Source organism: Platalea leucorodia, assembly GCF_965183815.1.
Source record: "Platalea leucorodia genome assembly, chromosome: 6".
NCBI lineage: Eukaryota > Metazoa > Chordata > Aves > Pelecaniformes > Threskiornithidae > Platalea > Platalea leucorodia.
Genome location: NC_138828.1, coordinates 80,352,685 through 80,369,067, shown reverse-complemented (window position 1 = coordinate 80,369,067; position 16,383 = coordinate 80,352,685). Strand labels below are relative to the sequence as shown.

Sequence of the window (16,383 nt, the reverse complement as noted above, 5' to 3'; positions counted from 1 at the left end):
CAAAAATGAAGGTTGTGTTAGGAATGGTTATAAACACATCAGCAGATAGTGATACACAGATGATTGCAAGCTTCAGTTATGAGAAGCTCTTGGGCTGTGGACTCAGTATAATCTTTAATAATTTATTAACCGTAATTGTTCCTTAACTATTTATAAATAAAGCCCTAATATAAGGGGTGATCTAGGCAGCTACTTAGTACTTCATCTGCCTATTTTGAGTCTCATTTCAAAACTCACAGAAACCAGGGAAAAATTATTTGCTGGTTCACTGGATTTGGGGTCAAATCTTGTGTATTTGTTTAGTGCATCAGACAATATTTTTTAAAATAAAAATAATGAGAGAGAAAACAGCTCCTCTTTAGAAAGAAAATCCTGATTTGTTTGTTTCTGAGCTAGAGAAGGAAATGAGGATGAATAGATTTTCTGGGGCAGGGATCTGACACTGTGGGGTTAGCAGAGTCTGCTGAGTTGCCCGCTGTGCCCGAAGAAAGAAATATCCACTCACTTGCCATTGTTGAAGATGACGGTACAGTTGGGCCAGCAGTCATGGTTGGCCTGGCAGAGGTTGGGGAAGATTCCCACACCAACAGCCTGCAGTCCTCTTTGGTCACTGAGGGTAAAGCCGTTGCAGTTGATCTATTCCCAAAACATAGGCAGGAAGAAGCATTAAGGGAGAAAAAGCTGAACTCAGGTACATCCAGGATTTCTCAATTCCCGCTGATGCTTAGAAGACGTATATCCCCAGCATCCCATCTCCAAACTTTAAGGAGAAAGGAGGAGTGCTACAAGATTATTGCAGAAAGTAATTGTAAAAACAACATCTTTAGTTGGGGTAAAACATCAGAAGAGAAGCAATTCAGGATGAAGAGAAGCAATGCAGGACTTGTGCAGATGGACCAACTCAAGCAAAGCTAAGTAAATGCTGCAGAATATTTGGTGTTAGTATCAATTTGGGATGTCTACGATAAATTTGGTTTGACCATGCATGGGTTTCCTTATATTCGCTTCCTGCAAATAATTCAGAAAAAGGTCAAGGGAAAATGAATTTGAGGGAATTCAAGCAGAGCCTAGACAGAAAGCAAAGTTCACGCTTATTAGAACAGCTATCAGTTAGAAATTAACCTTGAGAGCTGCACTCAACCTGGTCATGTTTGCTGGGTGGCACACAGAGCTTATAAAAACCAATTGCTACTCTTTGTTATGAGTCCCAAACAATTTTCAGAATGACATACTTTTGAGTGACATACATGCCAAGAATGAATTATTATATTTTTTCAATAGAGTACATTATTATCACATATGAATGGAACAGTTTTTAGTCGCAAACACAGACTAAGGAAATATTTGCAAAGAGAAAATGAGATAGGATATACCAAAGGAAGTAATTAACTCAGCTGCTAATTATTTTATTGTTAATAGTTTTATTTCCTTTCTTAACTGATTGTGTACTTTATCTGTACTTTGTTACTTCTGCTTGGGCAAGTTATGTCGGTCACTAGTACATAGGTCTCCCTGCGCCCAGTGAACTGGATTTTCTTTGCGGGGTGGATACAAAAGGATGCTGTGTCCCCTCCCTGTGCTAGGGCTGGCAAAGACACTTTCTCCGCCACACCAGGGATCGGCAGAGGTGCGAGCAGAGCGTGCGTCTCAGCTCAGCTCACCCTGGCCCCTCGGGCAGCGTTGCTGGCTGCGGGGTGAGCGCAGCCCGGGATGCACCGACTGGTACCGGGGCTGGAGGCAGAGCAGCTCAGCCTGAACTGGCTTCTGGGAATTTCCCTCTCTGCTACACTGAGAACAAAAATTTGCAGTTAGCAAGTTAGTAATGGATATTATTAAATACATTTAGTACATTTTATCTATTTTTATTTTATATATATATATAAAACAGGTAATATACATGTAAAAATCCAATGCACGCAAATTAATGTATATACTAAAACAGATCTGCTATATTCAAATATATTCTAAGTATATGTACTAAAAATATATTTAAATAGATTTTCTCAGCTCTCCCAGGTGCAGAGAGGTGCCCAGTGGGACTTGTGATGACAATGCAGCACCTACGGTTGAGCGAGGCCCTTGCCTGCAGGGTTAGACAGATACAAGTTTTCAAACCTTGCCCTTGCAGTGCCTCAGTTTCCCAGTGTCAGTGCCAAAGCGACGCAGCTGGGGAATGCAGCAGTATTCAAACCACCTGCAGCAAATGCCAGTCTCTGTTATCCCAACTGCTATGGCCTCTTAAGGACAGGAGAGGGATGAACTTGGGCATCCTCAACTCAGGCCAGCTGGAGACTTTCTCTGGGAAGCTGGCATTAAAAGCAGCCCCCCGTTTGCTCTCCCACCCCTCCGACGTACCACTCCGAATATGTGGGAGATGTACTGCATGCCGAACTGCTGGCTCTGGGGCGGCCAAAACTCGAGGAAGCTCTCCACATCAGCACGGAGCTCCTTCTTCTCCTCCTCGTCAAAGCTGTCCACGTGGTTCTGCAGGTCATCGATGGAGACCAGGCAGCCCTCTGCCAGCCCGCTGCCTTCCCTCTCTATCTTCCACATGATGCGGGCAGCCAGCCTGGCCAGGAGAGAGCCCCAGGCGTTAGCACCACCACCCAGTGCAAGGATAAGGACCACAGGGCCATTGAAATTCATTTCATGGGTGGGAAATTGTGTGCAGACAAACCGAGACAGGCTCAGCATCGGATGGCTGAGGGCTGGTCACCATCCATGGGCTTTTGAAGGAAAGGGAGACAGATGCAGGGTTTTGCCCCAGCATCTATGTTCTCAACTGGAGAAGTGCCATAGACTCCCAGGTCCCCAGGCCTCCACAGCAGCTCTCATTTCCTTGGGGATTCCTCTCATTTTCTTCTAATGAACAGAGCTGGGATGTGAATCCAAATCAATATATTCTGTAGACAAATTGGGAAGAGCCCATCTCCTCTTCCACTTTTCCATCTGCTCCTCACTTTCCCACACATCCTAAACCACCCTGGGCGGGTTTGCCTCACCATGTTCAGCTGCAGTAGAGTTTCTAGGGCCCAGCACCAAAAAAAAAAAGCAGGAGCACAACCCCCTCGCACCCAGATGCTCCTCCAGGTCCCGAACCCATCAGCTCAGGGATGCTCCTGGCCTGTCCCAAACCATCTCCCACCTCCACCCTGTCCAAATCAGGCCATCCAGCTCTTCCTCACCACCTTCCGGAGGGATGCCCTGTCCTCTCCCACCATCCCCAGGCTGCCAGCTCTCACCTGATGTTTTCGGTGGGTGCCTTGCCGTGCTTCTTGATGGCAGAGCACTCATTTTTGTGGTTCAGCCAAGCCGCCCTCTGGCAGGTCCGGTCACAGTAGTAGGCGAACTTGCACTGGCCGCAGCGGTGGAGCCTCTCCTGCCGTTTGAAGCAGGTGTGACAGATGACATGCGTCAGGCTGGAAGGACAGAAGGACCTCAGTGAAGGGCCATCTCCACCCAGTGAGGGTCCTGCCAGCTTTGCATCCCTGGGTTCCCCACACCCACTAAGGACGGACCCTCGAAGATTTTTTGGGAGGATGGAGAAGCCTCCCACCTGGTTTAATCCTTGTGCGCTTGCCCAGTGCTGTTGCTTTTCTGTTTGGCTATGCCAAAGAGACAAATATGTTGTTTAAAGGAGGCCAGAAATAAAGCATTCCCCAGCTTTCAGCCCTCTTGTCTGCAGCTCATCTGTTCCTCCTCAGCACCGCCGCTGTTAATAGGATTTTCAGTCTGTTTTCATTTTCTGTCTGGCCCATGCTGAAGCACCAGCCACCCATTTGCTGAGCAGAAAGCAGATGCCTAATGAGTCTACAGCTCAGGCGAGCATGAAGAAGAAAAAGCAAAGAGCCAGCCTGAGAGCTTCACCTGCCTGCAAAGCCTCTGAATTTGGCTGAAGTGAAAACCCTCCTGAGCACTAAGGCTCTTCTGTGCCCTGCATGGGCCAGGTCACAAAATGGAGCAGCAGCCACCATCATGCCCAAGAGACTTAGGAAAACGTTGGGTGAGAGGCACCAAATGGGACCATGGCTCTGAGCCGTCCTAACTGCTCTCCTAAGCTTTCCTTAGGCACAGGCACGCTGTGGAGATACAAATATACATCAGAAATGCTCTGCTAGTGAGCAGACCAGAGGTGTATCACAATGAAGAAGACTGATAGATTAAAGCGGTTGCATAGGGAAACCCTGTGTTTGTGCTGCTTGAAACCAAAATAACGTTTCCACGGATTAAAAAGCAGCTTTGCTTGTCACTTCTTTTTGCTACTGGGCCAAAGTTGTAGCTGTACTGGAGACATTACACTTGGCAACTGTGGCACTGTGTTGGAAATGACATGAGGAAATCAAGAAAACTGCCTCCTTCAAGGTAGATCTCATCACAGAGTGGTTTATGTCTTCTCCTCCTTCCTTCAGTCGTGGTACATGTCTCCTGGCTGTCTGCCTTCAGGAGAGAGCAGCACAGAGCCCCAGGCTGGATGGGTTTGGGGCTCTCGTGGTTGCAGTGACTTGAGACAGATGCTTAGCGTAGATTACTGAAGGTCTGAGGGACCAGGGCAGGCTCCCAGCCTTTCAGCAGACCCCCAAGCATGAATGTCAAGGCACGAATGGATTTTCAGATGCCCAAGGATGGACAAAGAACACCAAACAGCTGAAGACAGAGGAAAGATGAACTCTCGAGCTTGCAGGAGCACTGGCTGGGGTAGGACATGGGGCGGGCTGGCTGAAATGCCAAGCTTAGGAAGCAGAACTTGCATTTATGACCACCATAAAATTTAATTAATAAATCCAGGGGTTCTTTCATCTTCACAAGGCTGGTACGTTGCTGAGCTGAGAACATCAATGATTTAGTGAGGGTCAGTGGCCCAGAATACACCACCCATGGGGGTGTTGTTAAACATTACAGGTACTGAGCACAGTGTCTGATGTGAGGATGTGCTCTGCTATCAGGGCATGAAGTTTAGTCTGGAGTCAGCTTTAGCACTGTGCTCTTTAGGTCACTTAAAGCCTTCCTGCAGACAGCCTAGCGATGCAGATTTCTCCTCCAAATCCAAAAGCCTGACGTGTCTTTCTCTGGTGCCAGCAGCGGTAAGTGCTGCTCACTGTCTATTCCTGCTCCTGGCTCTGTGGTTTAACTAGTTGAGAGGTTACTGCGAGTTAGATGGTCATAGGATAACTGGGACACACCTTTCAAAAGGAGCAGGTTGCTTCTTTGGGGGGTTCAAAACAGGATTTCCAAGAAGCATCCTACAATTGTATGTATGCAACCATAACCAAGGCCGCGGAAGGAATGCATCAGAGGATACTGGTGAAGAAGTCTAACTTCACGTCCTCCCTCCGAGAGTGTCCGGGGTCCCAGACCAAGGGGAAACCTCCCCCATGTGCCCCTTTCACATGGCCAGCTGCTTGCTCCAGGGTCTTGCTTCATTGGGAAGAAGGGGAAGACACTTCGGTCTCCTGCCCAAACAACTTTGGGACTTTCCCCTTGCTGTTAGAGAAGGCTCTTCACTGCCTGATTTGGTGCCCCCAGCTGCCTGTTTCTCCAGGCAACCGACCACTTTATCTCTGCCTCCAGCCAGGCTTGACAGTATGGGAGAATTTAAATTCCCATCACTTAGACACTGCCGGCCCCAGGAGGGAGGTTCTCATTGCAAAAAGCTCACTGACCACAGGGGCTTCATTACCAAGGGAACATTATCAACATCCACAGCCCATAGTGGGGAAACTGAGGCACAAGGAAACAAAAGATGTATTGATGATCACACAGGGAGGCTGTGCCACAGGCTGGAATCAGACCCACAGCCCCAGAATCCCCAGCCCCAAGACTGTCCTGCCTTTCCACTATACATATATATATATAAACATATGTATGTATATTTATATCTATCACAGTACACTTAAAATGCACTTTCTTTCCTCTGGCACTATTGCATGAGCTGCTGACACAATCCACCCTGTGCCTTGGCTCTTGCAGGATGAAGAGGGCCATTGATTTAAAGCAGAGGGCCGTTGATTTAAAGCAGAACGACCTGCAGCAGAGAAAACCACGTACAAAAATGAGGTTTGGAAAATGACAGTGAGCAGTGCCGGCACACAGGAGGGAGCCTGACGCAAGGTGAGCAGCCGGGATGGGGCAGGGGAGAGCACGTGTCCAGGAAGAGGGATGCAGCCAGCTCCATTAAGTCAAATGAAAGAGCTGGGAGCTGGTGAGAAATGCGAGGCTGTGCTCTGTCAGCTGTCAAGTCAGAGGGGCAGAGAGGTGCAAGAGAGATTACACTCCTTGTAAGGCAAAGGAAAGCCAGAGAGCTGATAAAACCCGCGTGGTTATGTCGTGCTGGGAAGCACGGGGAGATATCTCGTGCAGGGAATGGGGCTCCCTCCTACCGCCTGCGTGCTTTGAGGGCAGTCAGAAAGCGAAAAGGCAGTTAAAGTAGTTTCCCTGTAAAGAGGAATGACAGGTCAGAGGGGAATATAGTGCAGCAAAACCCGAGTCCTCAAACAGGGGCTTGTCTCCCCACAGCTCGCTCTCTGAGAACAGAAAAATACTGAAATGTTGGCTTTGCATTTTGCTGTTTATCGCATAGGGTGTCCAGAGTTTCCAAAGCAAACCCAGCTGGTGGAACTTACCACCAGCACTGGAAAGCCCTCGTTTCTATGGAGATGCAGTAATGCACAAAAAAAAAGTTATACGAGACTTCCCGAGGAGGTGAAGGAACAGTTCATGTGGCATTGAAACTGCAGACATGATTACTCATAGGTAATCTGACTGGCAGGTATAAGAAATACCACATCTCTCACAAAACCCTCGTGGGATCCTCCATGCTCAGAAATGGTTTAAAAGAAGACTGGATTTATCGATAATGTGCGATACCAGGACTCCAGAGGCTTGGGTTCAACTCTCGGCACAGTAAAAAAATCAGAAGACACAGACATTTGAGATCTATTGCCTAAATCTTCAACAAACATTGCTGACCCTGCAAGCACCTAAATCCCCCAGGTGCCTCTAGGCAGTCGTGCAAACTCCTGCTGTCCCAGAGGTGCTCAGAGCTGGATGCCCCGAACAGGGATGGCAAAGTGGGGCTCTCCCTTGGCCCCAGGGCTGGACCTTATGCCAGGCTCTGATGCCATCTGTCCTGGAGGTAGACAACACCAAGGACACCAAAGGCTTGCAGTGGTCCACAGTCTCCCCTGTCATTCCCTCTGCAATGATTAAGGTCCCACAAGAGCAGGGGGAGCAGCAGGTTAAACACAAGTGTCTCAGCCTGTGGAAATCACTGATCTACAAAGACTTCTCTGTCTGGCCTAGAAAGTGTTTAACACAACCCAAAATGGCTCCAGGTGGCCTGGATGGAACTTTCTCTCCCTGTAAAGAGAATAGTCCATGCCCCTGTGGTCAGGATGCTGCATGGCCAGGCAGCACTGAAGGTTTCTGAAGAGATGTGTGGTACCTACGCAGGAGCGCTGGAGGTTTGAACCCTCGGTGCTTGGCTTCCCTTGCTTTAACACGGGGACAATACAACTGCTTTCTGCTGCGTCTATGTACACCATGGCCTCTGGGGTGATCTCTGGCGGTTCATTCACTGCCATCTTCCACACATAGTGAGAACTTCTTTTTTTCACCCTGCCCAAAAGCAGGATCTTCATTAGCACAGTGATTTCTCCAGGCCATCCAAGCCTTGCCAGGTCAGGGATTTAGGACTGACTTGGAGGGCAGGTGCCACTGACTGACTCACTAAATGACTTTCTGGGGAATCTCAGGTTTCCTTGGCCTCTCATCCAAGCATCAACCAAGCTCAACTCTCAGGGGCTCATGAGCTCTGACGTTACGTGGATGAGATGCACAACTACTACTAATCCTGGATGTAGCTACAGTCACAAAGCAATGATTCAATGTGCCAGCCAACAAATGCAAGAGGTGACAGAGCACTGTCAGCTAAACTATGGCTCCTGCAAGCACGGCTCTCAGTGAATGCAGAAGAAACACATAGCTCTTGTGAGTGCTTGGATTGGATTCAGATGGATTGAGATCTGTTGGACCTGCCAGGACAGAAGGCTGAGCACTGCCACAGGAAATATATTAACCTCATCTCTGAGACATGCACAACCCAAACGTCTGCCAATCATTTCCCATCCAGCACCCACAGCATCTCATTCACTGATGTGGAAAAGCAAGGTGAGATGGCTGTAGCGCAAAGGAATAAAAGGAGGATTTCATTGAACAGCTAATGGACATGGTGAGAAGCTCACAAACTATTTAATATGAGTTTATGCTGTTCTGTACGTGACAGATGACACACACAGACAACCTAACTTACACCTAAGTCCACCTGCTTCATATTTATTATTGGCTGGCTAGGCATCTCTCTCCTCAACGTCCTAGAGAGGACAGCATAAGAATAGCCTAAGATGTAGGCAAAGTCCACTTGACTTTCAAAGCAGAGGCTGTAACGCTTCATTAAACAAAACAGCCTAGGGAAATGCACCTACTTTTTCAGCAGGGAAAGGAACAGGGAGGTATTCAATAGCTGGCTTCTACTGAGGATACCTATAATGGCGAATTATTAGCACAAGAGTAGTTTTCCTCCTTTAAAAAAGGGGGTTGGAACTTAGTAGCTTTATCTTTAAAATGTCAGGGATGACACATCCTAGTTTGTCTGAGCAGAGGATTTATTTTAGACTAATTTTAGACTATTTTACTTTTAGTCTTTCATTACAAGCTTTCTCAGCCTCTTTTTAAAGATATATATGTGGTTTCCCTTAAAAAACTAGGTTTTCTCCCAGATTTTATTTAAGCTTTTGAACAAATGAGATAATAAAAAAAAATGAAACCCCAGAAAATTTTAAACAATGTGAATATGATCACATTAGCTCTCAGTTTTTATTGGTATCAACTCAAAGAATTTGCTTCCATAATCTTTTCAGAGTCATACTGTTATGGAAGATTTTGCATTTCTTATATCCCTAGGTCATCCCAGCTACAATAATGGAGCTCCCCACATTTCCCTTGGAAAATGTTTTGGGCCTGCTTCATACATCAAAAAGGAGTGCAAAAATTGCGTGATCTCAAGCCTTTACCAATTTGCGGATCACTCATCAAGCAGATCTTCAGGTGATCTTGGCTTTCTACCACATGACACTGTTTGCCTTGACTACTGTCTCTCAAACCCCACTGGTTAAAGAGCAAACCTGCTCTTGATGAAGGTTGACAGAGATATATCAGGCATCCCCACGCCTGTAGGAAATGTAAACTCCTACAGGCTTGAGAGCCAACTGGCATGCCAGAGGAGAAGGTCACATACTGTACATTGAGCCCAGGCAATGGGAATGCCATCGCCCTGAAGGTGGCAGCGAGGAAAGGAGCCCTGGGACCTTCAAAGAGAAAGTGAAGAGGGAGGAGGGAAGGATTAAACCCCAGCACCTAAGCAGAGCACTAGAGAGCTTCAGTGAGAGGTAATGTCAATGGGGAATGCACAGGGGCTTTGCAAATTGAAAAATGACCCCAACAAAGGCAAAGAATCCCTTGAGAAGATGTATTTCCAACCTTCTGCATCTATTTTAGGTTAAAGCAGGCCTGACAGTGGTGTTTTCTGAGTGCTATTTCAGCTGATAACAGCAAGGCTGATTCAAACACAGATCAGAGAGTGTGTGTCTGCACTTCATTCAAACAGCAAAATACGGGAGATCACACTGAGATCAGCACCCCCTTTCCATCAGCATTCACCGTCTCTCTGAACAGCCTGCTCTAGTTCAGGCAGAAGTAACAGGCTTGATGCAGGGGTCAACGCCAGGGAACCACTGTGTTAAGCAAAAGGTTATAGAACCATAGAATGGTTTGAGTTGGAAGGGACCTTTAAAGGCCACCTAGTCCAACCCCTCTGGAATGAGCAGGGTCAGCCTTGTGAGTCATACCCTGGCCTTAAAATCTAAGAAACTATGAGCTGGCTGATGTCTATAGGAACGTTCCTTAGCTTCACTTTGAGTTTTATGTACTTCTGGACTAAAAGTCTCTGGCACCGGGTAAGAAACTGCTGCTCAGATGACCATCATTGGGTTCAAGAGTACAAGAGTACAAGCTCTCACCAGCCTTAATGACTTCAGGGACCTTCAGGGTCCCTGTGACCTTCAGTGGCTTCCAGGGTGGGATGCAGTCTGCAGATTTAGACACCTAGATGTGCTCATCTGTACCCTCAGTGTCTAAGTAGAGATCCCATCAAAACACACAGTGAGGTCTGGAAAGCCATTCAGCTCAAAGGTAGGCGTCTGTGTTCGGTGCACGTTATAGTGCTCCATTGATTATAACGGGCACTTAGGGCTGGTTTCACTTGCCTGGACATAGGAGCCTAGTGTTATTTTAGGCTCTGCAGGGACACCCATCTGGCCTGAGAGGAGGCCTGATTCTCATAAATCCTGTTTTGTACCTGTCAGCCCCAAGAGGATGTCTCAGACACCCTGGGGCATCTCAAATGACACTAAACACCTATGGCAGCTGAATCCTGCCCTTAGCTCTACACAGACACTTGTCACAGACCTTAGTTTGGGGTGTCTTAATTTGCAAGCTGAGTCCCAAAGCATATTGCTGGACGAGCCATCACATCACACTGTAGGTTGGTCCAGTTAAATTGATGGCTCTTACTTGCTCATGATGGCTGATTATAGAGTTTTGTCAAAGAAAGCATTTCTCCTTCTCCTGGAAGAATAAAATTCTCAACACCTCCTCAAACTCAGCCTCCTACTAAAAGACAGACATTCATACAGTGCAGTTGGGTCCAAATCACTTTGGCAGTTCCTCACATCAATATATATAGAGAAGGGCCTTTGCATCTTTTAAGCCCAAAGCGTAGTGTATCCACACTTTCTGCTGTGAGCACCTAACACCGGGTGCCAAGATTAGCTGTTCAGTCTCCCTAGATCCCTGTACAGCTGGGGCAAAGAGGTTTGTTCTTCCGATAGTTTCTCAGAGTATGAAAGGTAGGTTTTTACTATGCCACAGCCCTCTGGAGGGGTTTCTCACTCACACACTTGAAATTAAACACCTGTGGCAGATAACGCAAATTTTTCATTTCATAATTACGTTCTTCACCAGGGCAAATGATGATCAGCTTTTATGGGGCTCCCCTGTTTCTGAACAGTAACACGTCCCATCTCTTGACAGCTTTGTGCCCGGGCACAAACACAAGCTGCTTTCCATCTTGTAGTATGGCCGCACCAAGAAAACTATGTTGTATCTCAGGAGAGCTGCTCCTACTAATCTGAAAAAGAGACCTTCACTTCGCCTGCTGTATTCCCACGTCACATGTAGTCACACAGAAGACCACAGTGTGGCCACTGTAGCATGATGGACATCCATACAGAAGTCGGTTTCAACAGCAAGATGAGTGGCAGGATTTCAAGGGCTCAGCATCCACACTGGGACCAGACTTCCCAAAGAACTAAGCTCCTCAAAGGGCTGCAAAGTATGGACCAACTTTTCCAAGGACTCTGCGCTCTTGTGCTTCCATGGTGGCCTTTATACACAAAGAAAGCAGAGCTCTGTGGAAAATCTGGTCACCTATTTGGTAGGACCTGAGCTAAAAAATTAAACTTACCAATCACTCATATTGGAATGCCCTTCCATAGTATACCTATACATTGCTTTCAGCAAGAGATGAAGATGCTGAATGGAATTAGGATGATGGACTCTGGACTTTGGGTTTCCCAATGCAGGCTGAGATCCTTTTTAATAGTGTAGACTCAACACCAGTTTTAGGACCTATAAACATTTGTTTGTGGGCATGGAAAATCGCATGCCTCTTCATTGGACTCTCCATCCATGCAGAGGCAACAGCAGTTCTTTCAGGGCAAAACCAGCCACCATGGCCTAGTGTGGATTTATTCTTGCAGGTCCTACAAGGATCCAGGTTACCCTTCTATTCATGCAATTGAATACCCTGGGACAGCAGTAGAAGGTACCTTCAAAACCAAAGCCCTGTATGCATGTGAAAAACATCAGAGCAGTTTTCACAAGAAAAATGCATGTTCCCGTTATATCTCAGACACAGGATTGTCCCTACTGAGCACTAACCAACGAGCATTTAGTTGGCACTGCCTGCTTCAGAGATTTTGGGACAGGGAGGAGAGATTTTGGGACGGGAGGGTAAGAGTCCATTGTTATTGCACGGCAGCATAAGGAAGAAGCAGAGGGATAAGCGAGAGAAGAGGCTGAAGCCATCCCCGTTCTCTACAGTCGCAGCGAAGGGATGTGTTTACCTTACCCCCTTGCTGCTCGGTGTCTGGATCTGCCCTCTGGGAGCTGAACAAACACAGACTGGGGAGGGAGGGAAGCACATCTCTCCCCATCCGAGGTTTTCTGCTGGAAACCTAAGCCCAAGACACAGGCTGCAGTCTAAGAGCCGATGTGGTGATAGTTTCTCCCCTTATCTCACATTACAGAAGTGACATTTGAAAATGCAGTGAAGCTGTAGCTCTTCAACGTGGGCAGCTCTACTCTATGTATGATGCTCGCAGCATTTCACACAGAAGAAAAAAAATTCTCAACCAGCAATCAAAACTCAAAATCTTTTCAAGGGTTTAAAGGATAACTAGTATTTTTAATAAGGCATATGGGAGAAATCATTGTGCCTAGGCACTTCCAAAGCAAACAGTATCACACCAAGATTCCAGCTAGTGACACAAGTGAAACTAAAGCACAAGAGCTAGAAGGACAAGTCAAGGAGAGATGGTTTTGTCACTAACAACTGTAATTGAACTCAGGGTTAAGAATTCAAGAACTTAACATTTTAAAATAAGGAGTGACATTTTTAATGTGAGCTCTTGCAATGGCATATTAATATACAAACTAAAAAGCATCATTGCTGCTATTGTAAAGATTCATAAACATGTTCACCCACTGACAGTATAAGGGCAAGGAAAAAGTGAATGAAAGACAAAAAACCCCTTATTTCCTGCTCTGTCCATTTAATCCCAATTCTCTGCTATTGCCAGATCACACAGTAGCATGAATCGGCTTCAGATACAAGATGACCGGGATTAAAACAGCAGCATGAGCGCTGCTTGCATCCCAGACTTCATTAGCGGACTTGATTCAATCGGGGAAAGCTCAGCTAGGCAGAATCACTCACCGCCCTATTTAGCGTGCAGAACATTCACTAAAGTCACTGGCAATTTGGGGCAAAAAAATCAGCCTCGGGACTCACCGTGATGCCCTTGAAGAACGCTCACAAATTTCCTAAGCCCCAAGTGAAACCTTCAGCTGACATCTAGCTCCTCACTTAAAAAGTTCAGGTCAAATTTTGTTTTCAGTTAGCATATTATAAGGCTGAACAAATTCCATTCATGTTTGAGGCTTTATTCTAGATTTATCCCACGGGAGATTAACACAGAAATTGGTTCTTTGTATGTTTTAGCTTTCAGGGTATTTAAGTGAATTTTCCATTGATTTGAAGGGCTGGCACCTACCAGCCACACCAGCAGCACAGGTTGATCGCATTTTGTTCATCCTTGAAACAAGCAGCAGAAAAGAAAAAAGCGTTTGCATCAGAGTTGAGTTTCTGGCTACATCAGTGTGAACAACAATTTAAAACCAGTCTCGTGCAAGAGTGAAAGCAGAAACTTGTCTCCAGTTAACTCGCCTAGCTATAAATATAAAATCACTTCAACAGAACCAATATCACTCGCAGGTCCTCACTAGTTTCTAGTTTGAAGGCAGCGGGCGATGAAGCTGCGTGTACATCTGGGAGGTGGTACACGTGAGCAGAGCACAACGTAACTCACTTTTATCAAGCATTATACAGCAGAGGCTTCAGCAAAGTCAGTCTGAGATTGCTGTACCTGGATTACACTAACTCCCGGCAGTTCACCGGAGCGTAACGTGGGTCTGGTTTTGTGAGGCACTGAATACACGCAACTTTCACCGCATTTGGTAAAAGCTGACAGCACCTCACACCTCGCAAGATCATATCCTGGAAACAGATTGCACCATATTAAAAGTAAAAAGCTGATCTGAGCCCTGGGAAGGACCTTCACTGTAAGCTGTGAATGCATCTTTACAGAAGTGCTTCTGACTTCCCTTCGCGCCCTTCTCTGATGCTGTCCAGACGCTTTCAAACTTTTACCCGCCCGGCCAGATGAAATTTTGCATCGAGATGACTTTCAGTCTGTGTTTTAGAAGTGCTTTTCTCTTACCTATCAAAAACCACGGCAGCGTAGGCTGGCTCTGCAAAGATGACATCCCCAGGCAAGAATTCCTTCTGCGCTTTCAAGCCCCTGCCTTTGCCTTCAGACGTGAACACTTCGACTGACTCCATTCCCCCTTTGGTCATCCCACGGGACCCCAAGGCTTGGGAAGCGGGTATCTCGGAGAGAGCCAAATCTCCCGCCACTCCTATCAACCTCAACTTGCCGCAAGACCACGCTTATAAAAGGGCTGGCCTCCCCCCACCCCCGGCCGCAGCGTTTCCCATAGGAGGGCGAGGGGGTGGGAGCAGGAGAGGCAGGAGGCGAAGATCCTCCACACAATATCGCCAACCTATGCAGGGAAGGCATAGGGCTGGGACTTCTGATTCATTAGGAAACCCCCCTCCAAAAACCACGTTTGGAATTGTTTCTCCCAGCCACAAGCAGTTGTATATGTTACGACTCGGATTAATTTATAGTCTCCCATGGGAGAGCGAATGTATTCTCTTTGCAGGGTATTTTTAGCAGCCACATGCTTCTGTCTCTCAGGAAGCAACAGCTGAGACAGTGGGACAGGGAGGGCTGGTATACATATTTCTGACCCCTTCCACTGTCATCTGGCTTTTTCCAGAAATTAAACAATGCTGCTTTATTTTTACCCTCTAGGAGATGGATGGCATGTTTAGAGGCAGGAATAACAGCGAAACACACACCCTGAAATGCTCATGATCCTCTGTCGCCACCGGAGCCTGGAAAAGGGGCGTCGCTTCCCAAATGCCGGTGGCGGCGGGCGCACGGAGCAGCGTGGAAGGAGCTGGAAGGACAGCAGCGGTTTGGCGCAGGCTGCGGAAGCAAAGCGGGACATCTTAGATATTCGCATAAATTTTGGATGCACTAAACCTCTTCGAAACAGCACTGCATTTGAGGGCGCTCCCCACCTCCCATGCTCAGCCGCGGAAGAGATGGGGGAATTTGAGCCACCTGAGTGGAAAAGGAGGGTGCACCGGTGAGCCCAAACCCCTGGGCAGCCAGGTCCTTGCTTTGCTCTCTGCCCCCAGCAGCCAGTACAACTTCGGGGTGACACAAGGGAAGGCCTCCATGTGCAAGAGTAAACCTTGCTGTGGAAATTGAACCCAGATCAGATCATTGTTCAGCATTTTTTTATCATTTAATAGCACTTTGTGGGGCTAGTTCCTGCTAATCTCACCCTCCCAGCCCTAGGAAACCTGATGCTATTTCCTCCTGGATCTCCAAGCACCGCACAGATATCAGCGTCTGCAAACCTCTTCCCACACCTCTGTGCTGCACAGAAGAACCTGTCTGCTTTAACAGGGAAAGCGAGGTGCAGAGAAATAAAGAGGGTGATTCCTGTGCATCCCTAGACTGTAAAAGAAATGGCTTACTTTGCCAAGGCAGTGGGAAGTATCATCGTGCTCTTCAAGACAGCCACAGAACTGCTCAGCATCTTCTGCTAAAAGCTTCTGGCAATTTTCCTTGCCTGCAGATGAAGTATGGTATCACACTTCAGCACAAATATCCTGTGTTATAGTTTGCCTGCATGTGCCAAGCACAAACAATATCAATCCACAGCTCCATAAATTCAGGGTGATCCAGGTATTCATGTGATTATGAGCAATCTTCCCCAAACAACCAGACTCCTCCACTTGTCCTGAGGAGGGCCAGAGCCCTTGCGGAGCCGTCAGCACAAACCTCCCAGCGTTTACCCTGCACAGCATAGAAAAGTCACCACAGGCAATTAGCCTCTACAAGCAATTACAATTTTAATTGCAATGCTCTGCTTGTGTGATATGTAACATCACATGTTCTGGTCTCACCTGTTACCCATGTTGAATTCCCCTGGGTGTAAGTGCCTTTTAGATCTATACATTTGCCAGCAGTACTTTAGCACCTCAAAATTAGGTGCTGATTTTTTTTTCTCAAAAAAAAAAAAATCATTTGGAGCGTGGTTATATTGAACCCAGTCATTAATCACACTAAATACTGTTTCTGATTCCCAGATAACAAAGAATATAGAATAGAATAACAAAGAATATAACTATAACAAAGAATATAATTATATCTTTTCAAAGTAGCCAACTAAACCCAACAGTCCTTCTAAGACAGAGTTATAACAGAGCAGGTCTCTGCACAGTCCGTGGTGTACCCAGTACAATGCACCCCTCACCCCTTCGGATCACACAAAAAAACCCCATTTTGG

General features: G+C 46.8%; 1 protein-coding gene across 2 annotated transcripts in view; it reads right to left on the bottom strand.

Annotated features, from left to right (window-relative positions):
- Positions 1-14,311, bottom strand: part of SMYD1 (SET and MYND domain containing 1) — a gene marked incomplete at its 5' end in the record, with an annotated part of 28,099 nt that extends 13,788 nt beyond the window's left edge. For both annotated transcript variants that reach the window (XM_082315464.1, XM_082315465.1), the window contains 4 exons: positions 506-636; positions 2,356-2,569; positions 3,243-3,419; positions 14,175-14,311. In XM_082315464.1, the coding sequence (XP_082171590.1) occupies positions 506-636; positions 2,356-2,569; positions 3,243-3,419; positions 14,175-14,311 (659 nt within the window). The remainder of the gene's footprint in view (positions 1-505; positions 637-2,355; positions 2,570-3,242; positions 3,420-14,174) is intronic.
- Between the last annotated feature and the right edge of the window lie 2,072 nt (positions 14,312-16,383).